This window comes from Strigops habroptila, chromosome 9 (genome assembly GCF_004027225.2).
Source record: "Strigops habroptila isolate Jane chromosome 9, bStrHab1.2.pri, whole genome shotgun sequence".
Classification (NCBI taxonomy): domain Eukaryota; kingdom Metazoa; phylum Chordata; class Aves; order Psittaciformes; family Psittacidae; genus Strigops; species Strigops habroptila.
The window spans coordinates 27,973,870-27,993,751 of NC_044285.2; the positions used below are offsets into that span (position 1 = coordinate 27,973,870).

A 19,882-nucleotide genomic window follows, 5' to 3' on the forward strand; every position below is an offset into this window, starting at 1 on the left:
ATCACACAGAAATTCTGGGGGAAAACAGAATTTTTCAAGCACTTTGTGGTGAGCCTTTCTTTTGTGACCATCTCCTGCGTTCCAGTATCCAGGTAATGTTCTGTATTTACTGAATGCTCACTACCGTGGTTTCAGAGCACAATAAGGCTCTATCGCCCTTCATGGATCTGTGTTTCTGGGAATGCCTGGGCTTTGGGGAATTGCACGGGGCCGACACAAAGGCACTGTTCTGGAGGCAGAGGGACAAACCTGCCCTTGGCAAAGGAGAGGAAGCCAGCAGGAAAAGTCTCTATTGTGATTATTGCATGGTCAGTGCTGCCAGGGAAGGGGGGACAGCCGAGACATGGCACCTGCAGGACCGGGAGCTGCCTGGGGATGAAGGGAGCCAGGCACCCCCAGCCAGGCTCTAGCATCAGCTACCTGCTAAACCATCCTAAAACCACCTAGCAAATATTAACAGGGTGAAACACTGAACCCACGTAACTGGCACATCACTTCCCAAGCTCCAGGTAGAAGCAGGGATTGAGACGAGCTTCTGCTCTCCTAGAATTTAATTTTCATTTCAACAAAAGCAATTTGCAGTGCTGAAACCCGTGAGTTCTCATCAAGGACTTTCCTTGGCAGTAAGGACTGCCAAAGTAGTAGGAACCAAATTGTTGTCAGCTTAAGGACAGCCATCTGCTCAGCCTCTTCCCAGCTGCCATGCTCCAAATCAAAGAATGGATAACAATCACTTATGTTTCTCACCAAGCTCAATATGAAAAAATCTAGGAAGGGAAAAAAAAAAAAACCAAACCAAAAAGCAAAAACCAAACAAACCAGGAAAGCAGCACGGCAGGGATCTAACTGGGAACAGAGATGAAAGTAGGAGAAAAAGAATTTATTTTTTTTTTTTTTAAACAATGTTTTTTTAAGACTCCAATTGACATCTGCTTTATAAATGCTCTGTCATTATTTATAACCTCAAGAGCACGGAATTGTCTCTGTAGTTACAACCATGCTACTCCCATATTTTGGCTTTGTTAGCAAAGAGCCAGCAGCATTTTTACTGGTGCTCTGGGAATAGACATCTAACATTTCATACACAGTTTATTTAAAAGTGGACTAATTTAACATTCTTGATGGTTCCTTTTAGCACAATTGTTGCTAATTACCAGCTCCAGAATGATTTGTTAATCTGGGAGCAACAGTGGTTCCACAGCAGCATAAATACACCAAGAAGGGAAAAAAGAGAAAAATAAAAGAACGACATTGGACAGCGTCAAATTTTAGTGAACTAAAGCAAATTGACAGGTGGAGTTGGTAACAGAGAGTGGAAAGAACACCATAAAATGGAGCTGTAAAAGGGATAATCCTGGGTCTTGAGAAGTCAAAAAAAAATAGTGGTGATTTTAAAGCTGTGCAAATGTTGGTTTTGGAGGCACGGACAGGAAGCTGGCTTGAAAGATGATCTGTGCTCCTCAGGACTGGGATGGGCATCAGCCTCCCATTAATCCCGTCTGTCTCTGGCAGGGTGACCCATGCCAGAGCATGACTGGACAGACAGCGAGCGGAGAGGGGAGCCAGGCAGGCACCTCGTCCCAGGACATGACCTTGGCTTGCTTAATTGGATGCAGGGGACTGTGTGTGGAGGGACATGAACAAAAATTAAGCAAACACGATCATAAAAATGACAAGCAGGACTGAAGCCGGAGTCCTCAAAGGAGCAGCCCTTGAAATACTAGAGTCATGTTTGGAGGTGGCAGGATCCAACTGAGGGCTTTGCACTATTCACACAATATTTCTTCGGGTTTTTCAGCAGGGAGCAGCTTTGCTGCTCGTGGCCTCCCATGTACTATCCCTGTGCTAGAGCATGGAGCCACATCCATCACCTTCCCCTGACCCCATGGGACCAGCTCTGACTCATCTCAAACCCACCTTTTTCACAGCAAAAGACTTGAAAGAAAACTTTTAGGAAAGGGACTGTATTATCTTTGATGTTTAGAAATCATCAAAGCCATCCCGTTGTTGGTACCAGAGCAGGACTCAAACAGCCGTGGAAAGGGGACTGAGCAGCTTCCCTCCAACCACGGCTTCCACACTTGGATCACTTTGGTCTTTCACTGCATGTGTGAAAGGACTTGAAAGTTCATAAAATTAATTCCAGACAAATATTAGTGAGGCCTCAAGTGGAAAGCACATCTCCTTCCTTCTGGAAATTTATAGTTCAGCCACTTTTATCTTCTGGAGGCTCTTCGGAGATCAAAGATTCGATCGACTTTCCTTTTGCAAAACTCATGAAGAAAACGGTGTTATCAGTACTGTGACATGATTTTATTTATGTTTTTAATGATTCATTCCCCTTCTCTAAAAAGTAAGATTCCTTCATGTAGGTCTAAAACAAACAATCTACACAAGAACGCTATTCTGTCTATTTACTGGTTTTATGGTTATTATAAGGTCAATCCCTGCCCTGAGATCTTACACTTGTTAAATACTGCTCTACCTAATAAAGCTGAGATGGCCAAATGCAAAGTAACTGCTTTCCAACATAACCTGCCTTGCCTACACCACTAGGACAATGACCTATCACTCCAGCCATTTCCCCCCATCTCCATCACACTATGGGGTCAAACCCCCTAATTTACAAAAAGCCATATAACACCAGTGTAAGTGTGCGACATTTCTGGAGGGACTCAACTCTGACGCATTCAGGGAACATAAAGGAAATCTGGGAAAGGGCTGCAAGTTATAAGTATGACATGTTTTCACCTGGGCACAAGGATGATGAGAAAAGCCCTCATTAGTCCACCGATTTTCAGCATCTATTTCTCGCCATGCAGCGATTCCCTGTACATCTGGCAATAGGAAGGCAGCCCTTAGGCAGCCTAACAGGCTCATCTAATTCCTCCTAACATCTGCCTGCAGCACTCCATTTACGCCACTCACATACAGTGGAAACTTGCTACTTACACAAGCAACTTGCAAAAACACTGGAATAGATTTCAAGGAGTCAGTGCAAAAGGACTTGGATCCAGCCTGAGCCATCTGAGCATCAGAGTGACACCAGCTCTAAAGATGATGGACCACACTGAGCTGGAATGACTCTGGAAGTCTGTACCAAATGCATCATACTTGTCAGCATTTTGGGAAGGAGGAATCCAGGGACTTTCATGAAGCTCTTTCTTGGAGCAGAGCCACAGGGAAATACTCTTCCACAGTGAAACTGCGAAGGCTTCAGGGGAGATGGGAAACTCATGAAGCCAGGGAGCTGGAGTGGAAAATGAACAATAGCTGAGAGGTTTATAATGCAGGGAGGACTTGGGCTTAGCAGGCACTAACCCATGCACAGACCAGTAATCCAGTATTTCTTTCCCTACTCTCCCTGGCATTTGGTCCTCTTCTCTTTTCTGTATAAAAACGGACCTGTGCTTTTCTGCAGTAGGGATAGTGCTGGAGCTCTTCCAGGAGCTTGACACGGGCAGCAGTCCTCATGCTGCAGTGTAGCTGGACAGTCATGAAAAGACAGCACTGGAAAGAACATTCCTCATACTGAAATCAGTCAGGATTCAAGCTCGGGGAAGGGACTGAAGGTGAAGTCAGTATCACACATCCTTGTTTTTATATTTATCAAATCACAGACAAATAATCTTGATTTTTTGGTACCTTTCTGCTCTTTTCATACAAGCTTTGTACAACTTTGACTTCCCTTCACGTGGGCTTTGAACCCACCTGAGGCTCCACTGCACTGCAAAACCCTGTTAGAGCAGTTACCATTTTGTATTGCAGATGTTCACAGCTGTTTGTTGGACTACAAATAGCTACTTGATGATTTTAAGCAGGCACAGGCGTACAGAACAACAAATATATGTATACAAGTACAAATCATAGCTATAAATGAACATGGAGTCTCACCATTAGAGAAGAAGAGTCAAGGACAAAATAACTAAGCGGCATTAGTTTGCACAAAATCACAAGACCTGGAGTTGCAGAAATCAGAGCTACTGGCATTCCTCATGTGGAAAGGCAATCAAAATCAGATAGAAACTATTAAAAGCCACAGATGCCATCTTTTTTCCCCCCATATACACAATTTTGTACCATGATCAGAACCATCAACTGAAAAAAGTGTCAGTCTTCTGCTCATCTGTGCAAAGACGCGAAGCGCAGCAGGGAGGAACGAAGCAGGACTCACCGTCTGGCCCTTCGCTGCCTTTACTCCTTTTATTCCGACGGACACGTCTACCTTCTTCTCCAACGTGCAGCTTTTCTTCAGGGTGAAAGAAGTTCAGCCAGGCCAGCTGGAAGAAGAAAGACAAGTTTAAGCATCTCTGGCGAGGATGGCTTAGCTGAGTAGACAGATCAGCGTTTGAACACCAAATCCTTTCCACCAGGGATAGCTCTGCTGAGCTGAGCAGGAGAGCCATGGGAGACGCGAGACGGCTGCTCACAGATACTCAGCTCATCCCAAGGGAAACCACAGGGAGCTGTGTCCCCTTGGAAACAATCTAAGACTTCGGAAAACTCAACCTGAAGGGTTTCAGCAGGGAGAAGCATCCCCCCGAGGCACAGGAGCTGCACGACAGGGACACAGGCAGAGTCAGGAGAGATCTATAGCTGGATATAATCAAACACCCCACATGCCGATGCAATCATTTCTAATTATTCTCTGCAAAACTTGCTCAATCCTGGAGCTCTTTCACCAGTATTACTCACTGCCAGTAAGTTTTTCCTCTCTCAAGCTCTCTTCTGCAAGCCTTATTAGCTACTGAGATTCACAGGTCTTCAGGGACCTTTAAATCCAATTCCGTATACCACACAAATTAACACTTTAAACCTAGAGCGAGTGCATCTTTATAACATGATTTTTGCCAAGAGGGAAAAATTTTATGTAGCGACCTCTTATTTGTGAAAAAATAGTTGCTGCATTAAAAACTCTTTGACAGTTACTAAATAAACACCCCTACCCAGAAACTGGGATTTCAGTTTAGAAACTTCACCAGTCCTTCCAGCTACCCCAGGGTGCAGCAGCTCATCACCAGCAGCATTTTCCCCAGCTATTTCCACTTCCTAAAATTAGCAATTTCACAACAGATTAATTAGGGGCCAAACACCTTGTTCTGCGTGTTACCGCACCCACCAACAACCAGGGCTGCTCTGACCAGGACAGGGTTTTCTTTACACTGAGGAAACCCCATCACAGTTATTTAAACCATAAACACACAGACAAGATAAATATAGCTTAAGACAAGAACAAAGAGGCTTCAAAAAAGCAGCACCAAAGGTTATCAAGCGCATTATTGTTCCAAGAACAAAACCTGTGGCATCAAAAGCATCTTTGAAATAGCAGAGAATAAACTCCTTCCACAAATTGCTAGTTAAGAGTAGCTCCTTAAGCTACAGGCCATAAAACTTCCTATTAAAAATAATAATCTCTAAAGTCTCTTTGCTTTTGACATACCCTGGGGCTCTCACCTCCCCTCTTCTACCTCTCTGCTCCACACACAAACACCTATTCCCGACTTCTTTCCCATGCACACACTCTTCTTCCAGGCAAAGAGCATCCCATTCCTGCTTCCAAAGGAGCAGCTGGATTTTACATTTGCATCTTGCTTTACTCCAAGACCCAATGCAATCTTACGAATGAGAGTTGGGAGACCAAAGCCAGCACTTACCTACCTAAGGAAGGACCCAACACAGAGTCAGATGGAGAGCCGAAGGCTGAGTTGCAACGAGTCTTAGTAAACAGAGAGAACGGGGCACAGCTCCCCATTGCCCATCTTCCCTAACCTCCCACATCCCACCACACTGACCCAGACACAGAGCACCGGGGCAGGATGCTTCTGCAGGCACTGCCAGTACTTTCCCCTACACAACCGAGCAGGGCAAGGGATGAGCAAAAAGTAAAAGAGCTTTTTTAAACCACTCCTTTAAATCAAGTTGAAACACTGTAGAACTGAGGAACAAACTGCATTATCATTCAGGTTAAAACTTCAATGAAACCATCAGCGCTGCTTTTGAATGCTGTTATTACTTGGCTTTCTTATTTGAGCTTTACAAAAGATGATTAAACAAAAGCCCTGAAAATGAAGCGGTGGGGAATCAGCCTGTGAAGAAGTGCAGCTTCCCACCCCAAACCACCCTGCTGCCTGTGGCCAAGTGGCACACGAGCTGCTCCCAGTGCTAAGGCCAAACCCGACATTTTTCATCCTGAGAAGATTTTGTAATGGCACAACCCTCACTGTGTCAAAACAAACAGGTTTCCTTTCCCTGCTATTACAAAGACAATTTTAACCCAACAAAAAAGCTGCAGCATAATTTTAAGCTCAGCCCATGCCACCTCGTTCTCCACATCTGGGCATCTACACAGAGATTAGTGATAAATACTGATTTATTTTCCTGCCAGGTAGAAGCTGGATCTTCACATGCTATCCTCCCTTTCATGCTGTAAAGAAACAAAGCTACTAGTGAGCTTGGAAGAATCCAGAGAAGAGTTTCGCCTGGAAAAACATAAGGATTTGGAATGGATGAAACACCCTGATTTCTCATTTGATTGATGGGTTTTGTCATTTTCAGTAAAACAATGAAAATTTCTTAAGAGACTTGAAAGCTGTTCACAATCTGAACAAAACCATTTAATTTTAGTCTCAGAAGGGGAAGTACAGGAGATTGACACAATGTGTTTATTTTCCTGGATAAAATAACCTTTCTATTCACAAATCTCATGTTATGGGGCTCTAAGCATGCTTTGGTCAGCACTAATAGTAATGTGAAACTTTAGATTAAAAAAAAAGGTGAATAAAACACAAACTCAAATTACAGCTACCAAAGCACATCACCCAGCCAGACCTTCCTCCTCCTCCACCTCCAGGGATGGGCCACAGCCTCTCTGGGCAACCTGTGCCAGTGCCTCATCACTCTCATCATAAAAGGCTTCTTCCTTACATCCAGTCTAACCTACTTTCTCATAGTTTAAAACTCTTGCCCCTCGTCCTGTCACCACAGGCTGTGGTAAAGTCCCTCTTAATCTTTCTTATAAGCCCCTTTACATATTGAAAGGCTGCTCTAAGGTTTCCCTGGATCCTCTTCTTCTCAAGGCTCAACAACCCCAACTCTGTCAACTCTGTTCTCACCCAGGTTTTGTTCTTATCACTCAGAAAAAAATACTAAATATTGGCTAAAAGCATCTACCTATTAAACTTTGGCATTCTAATTAAACCAAGTCAGAAAGAGAAGTGACAGTGAGGGTGAATGATTGAAACATACCTTTTACTTAGAAAAGACTACAATAAAAATAGCTTGTGACAGCAATTGTGACCATGCTGACAATGTGCACACACTGCATTGGGACGAAGCCCCTTGAAACCAAGCTTTGCTGAAGAAGTTACACATCAGTACTCCACGCTTGGTAACAGACATAACTGGTGTGAGCAAAATGAGAGTAATTTGTCGTAGGGACTACTTCCATAGCACTCTGTGCCAAGTAACAGCATTTAAACCATGGTGCCAATATAGAGGGGTTCAAGGAAGTCTACCTCGGATGGAGGGAGCTGTTATTTGTTGTCCTCAACAAGGAAGAGGATTGGCAGAGCAGAATGAACAGATGTTTGCCACCCATCTAGCAAAATACAATGCAGCCACACAGATGCGAAAGGAGAAATAACCTTCCATGACATGCTGCTGGCTGGACACTAGTGCAGCATTACGACACAGGTGGCTGAAAGCAGCACTTCAGAAACTCATCTGGTTTGTAAGGATGGATGTTCCACGCTCTAGACAAGTAAGAATAGAGATGTGTGTCCGTATGCATATGATGATTATTTTTTTAAAGGTACCATAAAATAGGAAGGAGCCTGTGAAACCCAAACGTATGAGACAGTTATGGCTGGATATACAAACCATGCGCAGTAAGAAAAACAATGCTGGGATGCTGAAATAACCATTAAGGCTTGTGTATTTAATTGCATCCCTCTGCAAATGCCTTAACGCACATCCCTCAGAAACACTTTATAGGATTGAAGGTCCACTGGGCACCAAAGGAATGTATTTCCAACGGTCAAACAGCTTGAAAATGAGCGAAGTGGAAAAATACAATCCAACCAATGCAATTATGCACAAAAGGCTTTTTTTTTTTTCCTTAGGCAGAGCCAAGTTGGTTGGAAGAACTAGTGTCTTCTTCCCGATGAGCAGCAGAATTGGGAAAAGCATGCAAGCATTCAGGTGCACGAGCCCTTTTCAGTGAGAAGTACATTCTTTCAAAGTCTTTCAGAACATATTTATGACTAACAAAACCCCCAAATAATTCCCTGCATGCAACTATTACAAAGTTGGCTTCCAATTAATCATGAGAAAGCTTAGACCAGCCAGCTTTAGATCTAATCAATAAACCCCACACTCTCCTACAGCACAGCGTCTTAAAGCACCAGAGAAAAAAAGGCATGAAATCATCCTCTTTCATTATTGTTTAATGGTATTGTTAAAGTCAAATTCCCTCATCATTTGCAATTTTGGAGATCATCAGTGTGAGAAGACTAATAACAAGCCTAAGCTCTGTAGAAGCATTCTTTGCAAGCAATACTGTTGTTTTTCTGGTGCTCTGAAGTTCAGCCATCGGAGGTTGCGGTTGACAGCAGCAGCTACTTGAATATCGCCCCCATTGTCCTCCATCAGAAATTTGCCTCTGGTAACACGTGGTGCAAAAGAAAAATTAAGTAGATATTATTTATTTTCAAACAGACTAGAAAGAAGCTCAGGGAGTAGCTTTGCTTCATTGGGAAAAAAAACTCAAACCCCATTCAACATATTTTAAGTCTTGTTTTTGTCATCATTACTTGTCCTCATAAAAATACAAGAAGAAAGAGTAAACAATTCCCATTTCAACATGCCAAAAACTTATACACGATGTCTTGTCTGCAAGACAAGCCACAGCCCTGAATGCAAAGCTCTTGTAACATAATATATAACATGAGCCAGAACTTGGTCAGAGATAGCAATGGAGAGAGTAGGGATTATACTTTCTCTAAACTGGAATTCTCATAACCCATCTTCCTCCCCCAGATCTGGTGGTTTCAGCCCAGCTTGACTGCATGCACCCCGACCAGGGCTCTGGAGGTTACACACCATCCTCTGCGAACCCCTCCACCAGCTTGTCTATTTTCCTCTGTGAAAGCTCAAGAATGGTCCTCTCCTTCACAACTGCCTCTAACTCTTCTCTCACCCCTACTGCTTCATCTCTCACATCGCTCCCGGTCATCCTTCCTCTCATCCCAACGCCAGCCACATCCCTTCTCTTGCCAGCTATTCACCCTGGAGCCCAAGGTCCCAGGGGCACAAACCATCAGCTTTGAGTTGATATGAAACCCACCACAACTCCCCCTCATTCTGATCTGCACACAAGGATCCTCACTGAGGACTTTTAGACCCAGCAGCGATCTTTAAAAGCTTTTTCCACCCAAAGCTATCAGGCAAAACAATTATATAACCTAGAGAATAAAAAGCACCAGTAATGCTTATCCAAAGCCAGGCGGGAAGATTGGGTGGCAGGAGGGACTGAACTATTCCTCCGGGTGGGAGCTGTAACAGCTCCCAATCCCAATAGTCACGAAGAGCTTCATAACAAGTGACTACCAAGGAGCCAAGCAAGTACTTGACCCTTAGAAAACAGAAATGACCTTGATCACATGCATGGAGGTGGACAATTTAGTGCCATGGACCAGTGGCACTGCACCAGATACTGTCACCACCGCCTTTACAAAGTGGGTTTGAGATGCTTTCAATCTGCTGAGCTTTTCTGTCCTTGGATTGAAAAGCCTTTCCAAAGAGGACTGCGCAATCCCAGTTTTCAGAAGGACAGTGAGTCATGCTCCTGGGTCTTCTAGGCACTGCGGTAACAGAAAATCATTAGAGAACAATAAAAGAGGAGGGAGCATATTTTCCTAAGTTTTTATTGGTATTTTAATTTCATTACCCAGGAAAGCCACTGTATTTTTCAGCACAGAACATTAAATCTGACTGCCAGTTATCAGTTCAAGCCTGATTACAAAGAAACTAAGATAGCGAATTAATTGCCACTGAAGGGTATATCACAGCTCTTAAACTTCCCTTCAAAACCAAACCCTTCCCAGAAACTTTCCTTTTCCTTCCTCCTTTTTGTATGTTACAGAGCTTTAAGTAGTACTCCTAGGTTTATGACACCAGTCATCTTTTAGCTTACAGTTACAGCTACCAAGCTTTTGCTGCCAAAATCAATAACCTGTCCCCATAAAGGGAAACCGGAACAGATTAAATATTTTAAAATTTCATTTCAACTTCAGTAGTAAAACAACGAGCTCAAACTAACCCACCAAATGCCACAGCATTTCCCAGAAACGAGCCTACCTTTGAAACAAAAGCTTTTTTCCGTCCTCCCCTAAAAAAGACCCTCAAAATCAAGAGCAGGTCACTCTCTTAACAGTTCAAATCCCTGGGTTACATGTACATCACAACTATAACTGACTTTGCAGGAGCACCTAGATAGCTAAATCTGATACCAAGCCAGCAGCATCTCAAGCCTGAAAAGAATGTGATTTGTTCTACAAGGCTCTTTGCCCAAATGCTTGTCTTGAGACACACTTCTGTGGAGCCGCCTTAGTCTGGAGGCAAGCTGATGCCTCCCATGGGGACAGTAGATGGAGGCGCAACGCTGCCGGCACCTCAGGCAGACACAACCTCAGCTATGCACAGCGCGGAGCAGGGGCTGAGGTTTCCAATGTATTACACCTGTTGGCATGGAAAGAGAAAGCTAAAAACACAGCCCAGATGTGAGGCAGAACAAGGTCAAAGCCAAGTTTAACACCATATATGAAGACACCTGTAGTAAATTTTTTAATGGTAGCAAGAGTAAGAGATTCCTGCTGCTGGCTTCCCTGTCGGGGCACAGCAGACCTGCAGGAGCTGGGCGCTTCCCTGGGAACACACTAGTTAAAACACTGAGAAGTATCAATGTCAGCACAAGGTAAGGAACTTAAATCAGTTCCTTTTGTCTCTCAAGGAAATCAAATTTAGCTGTGAACCAGCACCAGAGATCTGCTGTCTATTAGTATGAATTCCCAGGTTTTCACATTTTGATTAGCCTTCACAGTCTTTTTCAGTCCCATTTTCAGCCAGCTGGGCTATGTCCCCCTCCATATGGAGGTCATGGTTTCTTCTCCATACCAACAACAATTCTTTTTGTATTTTAGCATCTATATTATCAAAGTATTTGTCACTTCTAAAAGGTGCTGGGCACACTTGCTTTAGGGGGAAACCCTGTAAGCTTAAGTGATTCGATATCAGCTGTAATTTTCTCCTTTTGCCCATTTCTCCATCTGTGCCTTTGTTTGTGCTTTCTCATGACCTGGATCTTCTCCAGTACATCCAGGACAGCATGAGGTCAGCAGCACAATCCTCCTTGAAGCCATAATGGCTCTTAAAAATAAATTTCCCTAAATCAGGCACTGCTCCAGCAAAGAGTTTTAGGGTCCTGCTGCTCTACTTGGAGCACCTCCGCTACCCTGTGAAATGAAGAACTGGGTTCCCTCCAGCCTGCAAAGGCTCGCCTTCAACCACCGTTGGGTCGCCTCCATAAGAGGGTTTCCTTTCACCACATTTGAAAACACCTAAGAATTCCTGGCATGTTCTGTATCTGGCTTCCACAACTGCTATAACATGAACCATAATGAGATAGAGAGACCATTCCCAGTAGATGCCATTGGGCGACTCTCCATTCAGTGTGCTTCTCTTCTACCCAATGCCTTCAACTTGCATCGCTTTCAAATGTTTCTTATACAACAGGAGCCCTGAAGTCCCAACATCCAAGACAGCTGAGAAGAACAGCTTCTTCTCTGAACAAATTAATCTTTTTCTTGAACCCTGTCTCCAAAGCAGACATACGCTCAAGGTGATAAAGCCACTTCTTCTTCCAAGAGATGACCAACCAGCAGAAGAGACACACCAAATCTTGCTCTGGAGCTTTCCATAGGGAATATGCCTGCAGTACCTCAATTTAGGACATTTTTCGGTTCTCTGGTATTTGTCCTTCTATCTTTCAAAGTTCACCATTGCTTGAGATGGAACTAGTTGCAGCAAAGAATGAGTTTGGATTCACTCACTGAAATGATCCCTACAGTAGAAAGTCAAAGGAGAACGTATGTCAGATGTTGGAACTGAGGAACTTAATTCTGCACTTGCTATCAGACATCCGCTCCTCCCCTTTTATTTAAATCTTCAAAAGTCTTCGTAATTTTGAAATCTTTTTGCTAGAAACTGTTCAGATAAAGTTTTAAAAACATTTTTTCTTGCTCCATAACAAAACAAAGACTTCCTGTTAGAGTGCATTTCTCCTTTCAGCACATGGGTTTTAAAATCCTGTTTTCTAAATCTGGATGTTAAAATTGGCCTTCAGCTATGATTAATTTTTATGACATTTTATTGGAAGGACAAAAATGGAAGGAAAGGAAACAGGAGGAGGGAATCAAGTAGTCCAAATCAAATAGTATTACCATTAAAATTAAAACAAGTCCACTGTAAACGTAACATCCATGACACAATGCATCCAATACAAGGATTAAAAAGTCCACTATGGCAACTGGGAAATAATCTCAATTAAAGTATTACCAATGCGCTTAAAATAGTTTCCATACTTGAGCCCTTACTGAAAAAGCCAGAAACCCAAGAATAAATGAATTGCCCCCTTTTTGTTGCCAACTCCCATCGTGCAAGCAGAGCATCCCTAATCGCAGGGGTTAGGCAGCGGCGCTGTGTCCAGACCTGCCAAGCCGGCACCAGACAGTTCACAACCTTGGACTTGAATTGCTTTTAGAAAGACATCCACTTAGACCACGAAGGCTTTAGTGCCGATTCCCGGACCTGCAGGAACACACAATACTGTGGTGAGAGATGGCAGCTGCCAGTTTAATTCTATAAAATTAATCTCTTCAAATAAATTATGCTTTGTTGCCTAATTAATCAGATCCACTGCAATTAAAGTCAAAAGAGACTATGATCTCATACAAACGGGATTAAGAACTCCGAAAGTGCTCGTTTTGTTTCAGGGCATGGCAATGCAAACAAGTCACCGCAAGGCACAGCCAGGGCGTGGTGCTGGGGCGTGCCAGAGATGTGCCTTCCTTGTGGGATTTGCAAAACACCATATCCCTCAAGGAAAGCTGTGCAAACCAGGACTTGTTGGAAGCAAAAAAGCCACCATCACTTCACAGATGGCACCTTCAAGAAGTAAAGCCTATGGCAGCCTGGTCTCGTCTGCTGGCTGTGCCATCTCCCCGTCCTTCCAAATGTGCTCTGCTCCAAATGGGCAGCTGAGGGAGCAAGGGGTGGCACACAAGAACTCTGACAGCTCTGCAAAGGCAGAGGCTGTGCTTGGGATGGCAGCCGGCAGTGCCTGGTAAAGCACTGTGGGGACTAAGTGAATAGTGCTGGGTCTGCCCCAGGATTCCAGGAACCACCATTTCACATGCAGTAGAACAGTAGACAAATGAGCTTTGAAAGAGCTAATGGTGCCTGGCTGGTCTGAACAAGAAACACGAGGATACGCTACAGAAATGGAAACTAGCAAAAAAAGTGCCGGGAGGAATTCAGGAGTCTGAATTTTCCGTAAGGCACTATCTCACACAGTTGAAGCAATGCACACATCCACAGCCATATTCTAGACTGAGCTTTGAGGCTGCCAAATAACCCAGCTCCACTTGCTGCTGTAAGGACCAGACAGATTCATAATCAGAAAAACATTCCCCATTTACTCTCTCCATGGAAGCAGGACTGCTTTTAATAGAAATAAAGCTACACCAAACCACCCCATCATCTGATCATCTGAGCAGCCGTCCATGAAGTTGAAGATGCAGCTGGCACAGTACTGCAAGTGCATTCCAAAGCTGAGCAAAGGAATTACATTATCTTTTCGGCAAATGAACCTCAGTTACACCACTCAGTCCCCAGCTGTAGGCAACAGACACAGCAGCACTAGACAAGAAAGGAGAGGTGTGAGTCTTGTGCAAGCCAAGCCTTTCTGCTTGAGACTTTGATGTGATGAACTAGAGAGTATGTCTTTCAAACAGCCGAGAGCAGCAACAGCAAGATGCTGCACACAGCAGCAGTCAGCACAGCATCTCATGCCGCGAGGGTCCATACGTTGTCAGACCATCCAGATGTTTCCATCCAGTGAGCCAGGCCAGCTGCTGTGCAGCTGCCGTGCAGCTGCCTCAAGTCAGGCTTTGTTTGCTCTTGTGCGAGAGCAGTGCTGGAGAAGCGCTCGCTTGTGGATCGCTTACAGGTTCTTGCTTTCTGACAGAAGCAAAATGCTTTTGTATAGTCCTACTGGTTTGACAAGACAGGTTAAAGTATTTCAGTAGTATTTTAAGCTGGTAGATAATGCTTGTGCCACTGCAGCAGCTGCTTTCCCCATTGTATGGACACTACAAAGCAAGGCACTGAAAGATGAAGTGGCTTTCTGAAGGTTAAAAAGAGCTGGGGAAAAAAAATTCACGAACGGTTTTGTCCACACCCTATTCCTGAAATGAGGACTAAGCTGGCTTGTAAGATTGCAAGCTGGCTCTCAAGCCTTTCTGAAATACCAGCTTACTCCCATTCTTAAAGTTTAACATCCAATTGTGAGCATATGCATAGCGCATGAAGGTATTCCCGGCCTGCTCCTCTGAGGTGGACCCTGATGACTCCTCCCTAGGAAAATCCAATCTTGTCACTCTATATTTTTTACAATCATTCATTTTATCATTGTCTTCTTTTTACCCAGCAAACTGCTGGGTACCAGATATGGAAGAGGCAAGTCCTCCTGTATCAACCCATGTCCTGCTGGCAGTGAGGCTTCAAAGACAGATATATATATATATATATATATATATATTTATATACACACATATCAGGCACCTCCAGCTCTGAACCCTGGAGCTGCCCGGAAGCTTTTGCCCAACATGACTGGGAACAGGCAACACCTCCAGCAGCAGAGGACAAGGAATTTGCCACCAAGTCCCACAGATCTCCAACACACACTTTGGTGTGGCACACGTACTGGGGGTCTCATCCAGGCACTCTGCATGCTCGCCCTTAACGGGAACACTGCTGTAGTGAAGGAAAATTAGGAAAACAACCCACTCCTGCAGCCAGGGAGTATTTTGCTACTTTTCTGGGCGAGACGAACAGCTACATGGCTTGGGGCTTAGTATAAGACAGAAAAAAAATAAATACTGTTTACAGACAGAATTTTGCAACTTCTCCAAATGTCACCCCAGGTCATATTTGGTCTGTGATGGGGACACAAAACCTGAGTAAAACTCCAAAGCCTGTGCAGCCCCATGTGTGCCCAGCCTACAGCACCGTCAGCATGCGAGCATGGTCAAGGACACGCAGCAACATGTGCTAAAGAAGGACCTGTAAACCTTCTGAAGGCTTGAAACTGAAGAAGGATGGAAACTGTTTAACTTTTGCCAGGAAAAAGTATCAAATATATCCTCACTGGATTCTTCAGACAGTTTGGTTTGAGTTTGTTTGTTGTATTTTTATTTTTTTCTAAAGCTGAAACTGGCTTTCTAAATCATCCTAGACAGACAAATAGAGACATCACACTGATTCAATACCCAAACAAAAGTTATTCCACTGGCCAGGTTTTGCTACAAATTAAGTGTACCAAAGCCTTTATTTTTCCCCTTGTACACACTGAATCTGCTACGAACTGGTTATGGATGCAGTCAGCTACTCCGCCTGCAAAGCCCAAGGCAGGCCAAGAGCAGGATCTGGCCAAAATCCCATTCCTGAGGACCAACAGCATCGGCGACCAGCTGGAACCACCACTGCTTGGGTCACTCCAGGCTCTCGGGATGATTGTGGTGTCATAATGTTTTATTCCCCTGACCCAAGGTTCCCACACACCCTGAATGGAAGGGACATTTTACCATAACCTTAAATAAACAAAAAGCAGAGGAGACAAGAGTCTGCCAGGAACTACAAAGGGCAATTGTAAACACAACAGCAGATAAAGCAGATGGATGTTTTAAACAATCATTTGCACTGGAGAACACCACATGGGATATGTCCCCAAGTCCATGGGGAATGAATTCAATGCAGCCAGAAACCACATTATGCAGTCAAATTTCAATTTATGAGCATTACCTGCTTACCCTGACAAAGTCCACAAGTAAAACCCAGGACAGTAGAAATGGGTAACACTGCAATGAGAAAACCCAAATGACTGAGGATCCCACATGGAGACAAGGATGCTGGAAATCCTGATGCAGAGATCTTAAGGTCCCCAAGGTGAGAGATGCTTTTGGTGTTTTTAATAACGGTAATGATCTGACACCCAGCACCCAAAAGGAGATGGAGATGCTTAGTCTGAATCACAGTCAGACTTGGTTTGGCCTTCGCTAGCTTTTCATGCAGAGAGAACAATTTGATGCTTTATTAGCAGACTGGAGAAGTGCAAAGTTGAGATGGACAGCAGAGTGACCACAGCCAGCATGAAAAACCAGCCTCTTGTCCTAGATCTTATTGTCCTGACTCGAAAAAAGAAAAGCCCCATAAACAGAAAGTAGCAAAGAATAGAAACTACCCATAAAACAGCCTTACAAAATGGATTATTTTGGAATTACACCATCATTTAGATGATGGTGTTTTGGTAGCAGCAGTCCACGAGATTTGTGCTCCTTGAGAGGGTTGCTCCAGCTCACCCCTGAGCTTCACCCACAGCTCAGCGGCTGAATTTTTACTTTCAAAAAATAAAAGTGCTGTATATTCGACAAGGCTCAGAGTGCTGTCTGGTCCCTCACTCCAAGATTCCTCCCTGGGATCAATGAAACCCATCTGCCAAGCACAATGAAGCAGCACCCCAGCACCAGACACTAGCACCTCCAGTGCACCCCGGCACCTCCAGTGAGGCCAGAGCTGCCACATACATCTGAAACAGGCACAGTGGGAGCCCAAGCCTTCATCCACCACCTCCCCTCCCGCAACAAGCCCTCAAGCTCAGTGAAAAGGGAACATGAAGAACATCCTAATGCTAATACTAGTGTCATGAGCAATACCGATGACATACAGCAGCCTACCAGAACTCCCAAGGCATGCCCAGGAAGGCAGGAGTCCGCATTGCTTCAGATCAGAGGTGAACTCAGGCAACAGATGAATAGATTGGACTACTTGAGATACACTTAGCAACACCAGAATATGCTAGACCCCCCCAAAGGACACATTTACCGCTGTAAACTTTGAGCAAAGATTTGCTTTGCTCCGAGGGGAAGCTCAGCCTACAGCCCTGCACACTGTGGCTCTGCACGAAAGGCTGGGTCTGACATGGGAACACTTGGCCAGTCCAGCGATGCTGGGAAGAAATCCTGATGTACATGCGTAATCTTAGTTACGGAAATTCAGAAAAACTAATGATCAAATCCCCCTTGTTACCAGATGCTCACATATATCACTCGGCAGGGAGAGCAGAAAGCCAGACAACTTTATGCAGCAAGGTCAACATTCAAAAGGAGAAGAAACCCAAGCCCTCTTTCAACTTTTAGAGTTGAGAAAAAAAGAGAAAAGGAGAAAGAGCATCTGAAAGGGATGAAATATGTACAGCACCCCAGAAGCACAAAATGTAACCCCCTCAAAAAAAGAGTCAGCTAACTCTGCTAAGAAACCAATTACACTTTGACTGAATGTGAAAACCACTCTGCACCTCCTGAACTTGCTTTCTTCTGGGATGCTGTCAGTTTTCCGTTAACAAAAGAGAGGAGGGATTTATAAAACAGCTGTTTCTGTGCAAACACGATATCCATCAGCATGTCCCAACACCTACCCCTTCAGTCCTGCTTTATTGTCTCACCCACACCCCTATAGTGGCTCTTTGTCAGACACCAGAGTGTTGACATATCCTGTTCTGCAGAATTATGCAACATGGAAAGCAACAAAAGATTGGGCTGTGCATGTTTCTGTGGATTAGCTGCTATCATCCTTCTAGCCAGAAGCAGTACTTGTACTGTGTATTTATCAAGATAACTCCCTTACAAATGCACTAAGCAGAATACCCAATAAAAGTTAGCAACAGTTTAAAGCACCGCAACAAACAGTCATCGCTCTTGTGCTACCTGGTGACCTACGAGATGCACATGTTTTCATCAAAGACCCTCCCAAGAGTGCCTTGCTTCAAGTGAGAAAGCAAGCCACCACCACTTGCTGCATGCAAGGTGCTGAGTGACTTAGGGCAGGGGAACGTGTGAGCACGGAACGGTGGAAGCTGCTCTTCCATTTTTTGCTGGTATAGCATCTCCAAGTCAGCTTCCAGTGTATTTCATAGAGCCGCAGCTCTCCCGCAGTTAAGGGTTCATGGTCCAGCATCCCTTCTTGACACCAGTGCCAGACCGTATCTTTTAAGAGCAAAGAAGTGTGACCAGCAAGGCAAGGAAGGGGATTCTCTCCGCTCTCCTCTGCCCTTGTAAGACCGTACCTGCAGCCCCGCATCCAGGCCAACATAAGGAGGGTGTGGACCTGTTGGAGCAAGTCCAGAGGAGGCCACAAAATCACAGATTGGTTTGAGTTGGAAGGGACCTTAAAGATCATGCAGTTCCAACACCCTGCCACAGGCAGGGACACCTTCCATTAAACCAGGTAAAAGTGGTTGCTCAAACACAACCAGATTTAAGGATCCCGTATTCATAGACCAGGTTATGATTAGCAACTGGGTTATGACTGAAGCCAGGATAATACCCTTACTAGCTGCTCTGCTCCCCATCTCACTCCTGCCATCTGTCTGGGCAGGCACTGAGGCACGAGCTGCTCGCAGCAGGCTGCTGAGCACAGACTCCAGCTGCAAACATCTTGGGTCATGCTCAGCATGGGGCACATCAGCTGTGAGGCTGACCAGGGCTCCTCAGCCGAAAACTTGATCTCCATTGCATGAGCCAAAAAAATCCCATCCCAATGCCCCCAAACTTTAACAATGTTGTTCGTAACTTGTCATTTCTCAATAACAGTGCTGCCAGAGAAACTGACGATAAATATAGAGAGAATCTGCTCTTAAAAAAACACTATTATAAAAAACAAATTTCAAATTAAAGTCCTATGTGTCTGATACATACCACCAGCTTGTCATGTTACCAAAACCCTCTAATTTTAAGTTTAAAAAACAAAACACAATTATGAAACTCTAGGCATTAAATCCTGTGCCTTCGCTCATTTCACAACTTTTCTTACCAGCTGTTTAAGGGACTTAAACTGCAAACCCCAGAACATTACACTAAAAAGCAAAACCAAACAAAATGAGAAGGGAAAAAGCTTTATTCCTGCCTCACAATCGGTAGTTTGGGAATGACAAATCCTTCTTAAAACAGAGAAGAGCTCTTTTAGCCGATGCTGTCACAGCTAGCAGGATGCTCCTTCTTTCTAGTTTATCCTAAGTCAAATAACTTGTGCAAAATTCATTCTTAGTTTCTGTAGAGCAAATGCTCAGAAGCTTCCTTACCCAATGGCTGAAGGGCTGGCTTTCTCCTCACAAATCAACCAAAAAAAACCCAAAAGGACTTATACAAGAGACAAAACACAAGCTTTTATACAGCTTGAGGTCATCTTTGTCTTTCTCTTGGTAGAGGACAATGCTCATATCAAGTGTATTGGGTAGCTGGGGCATGCAGTTGTAATGAAAATATGCACACGGGTTCAAAATGCATTTCGACAGCTTGAAGTCATATGTTTCCCAAGAGACTTTACAGTCTAATCTGGAGAAAGAGCACATAAACACAGTGCCTACATAAGCAAAGAGCCCGGGAGAGGGAGGAGGGGGGAAGAAGAAAGGTTCCCAAATACCCTGGCAGGGTTTGAAAGAGATATTGTATCAGCTGACAATCTTCCCAGATTAACACAGATAATGCACCAA

At 44.2% G+C, this 19,882-nt stretch overlaps 1 protein-coding gene across 4 annotated transcripts in view; it reads right to left on the reverse strand.

Annotated features, from left to right (window-relative positions):
* The window catches only part of EDA (ectodysplasin A), a 70,347-nt gene that overhangs the window by 24,434 nt on the left and 26,031 nt on the right, over positions 1-19,882 (reverse strand). For all 4 annotated transcript variants that reach the window (XM_030498325.1, XM_030498324.1, XM_030498323.1 and 1 more), the window contains exon 2: positions 4,175-4,280. In XM_030498325.1, coding sequence (XP_030354185.1) covers positions 4,175-4,280 — 106 coding nt within the window. The remainder of the gene's footprint in view (positions 1-4,174; positions 4,281-19,882) is intronic.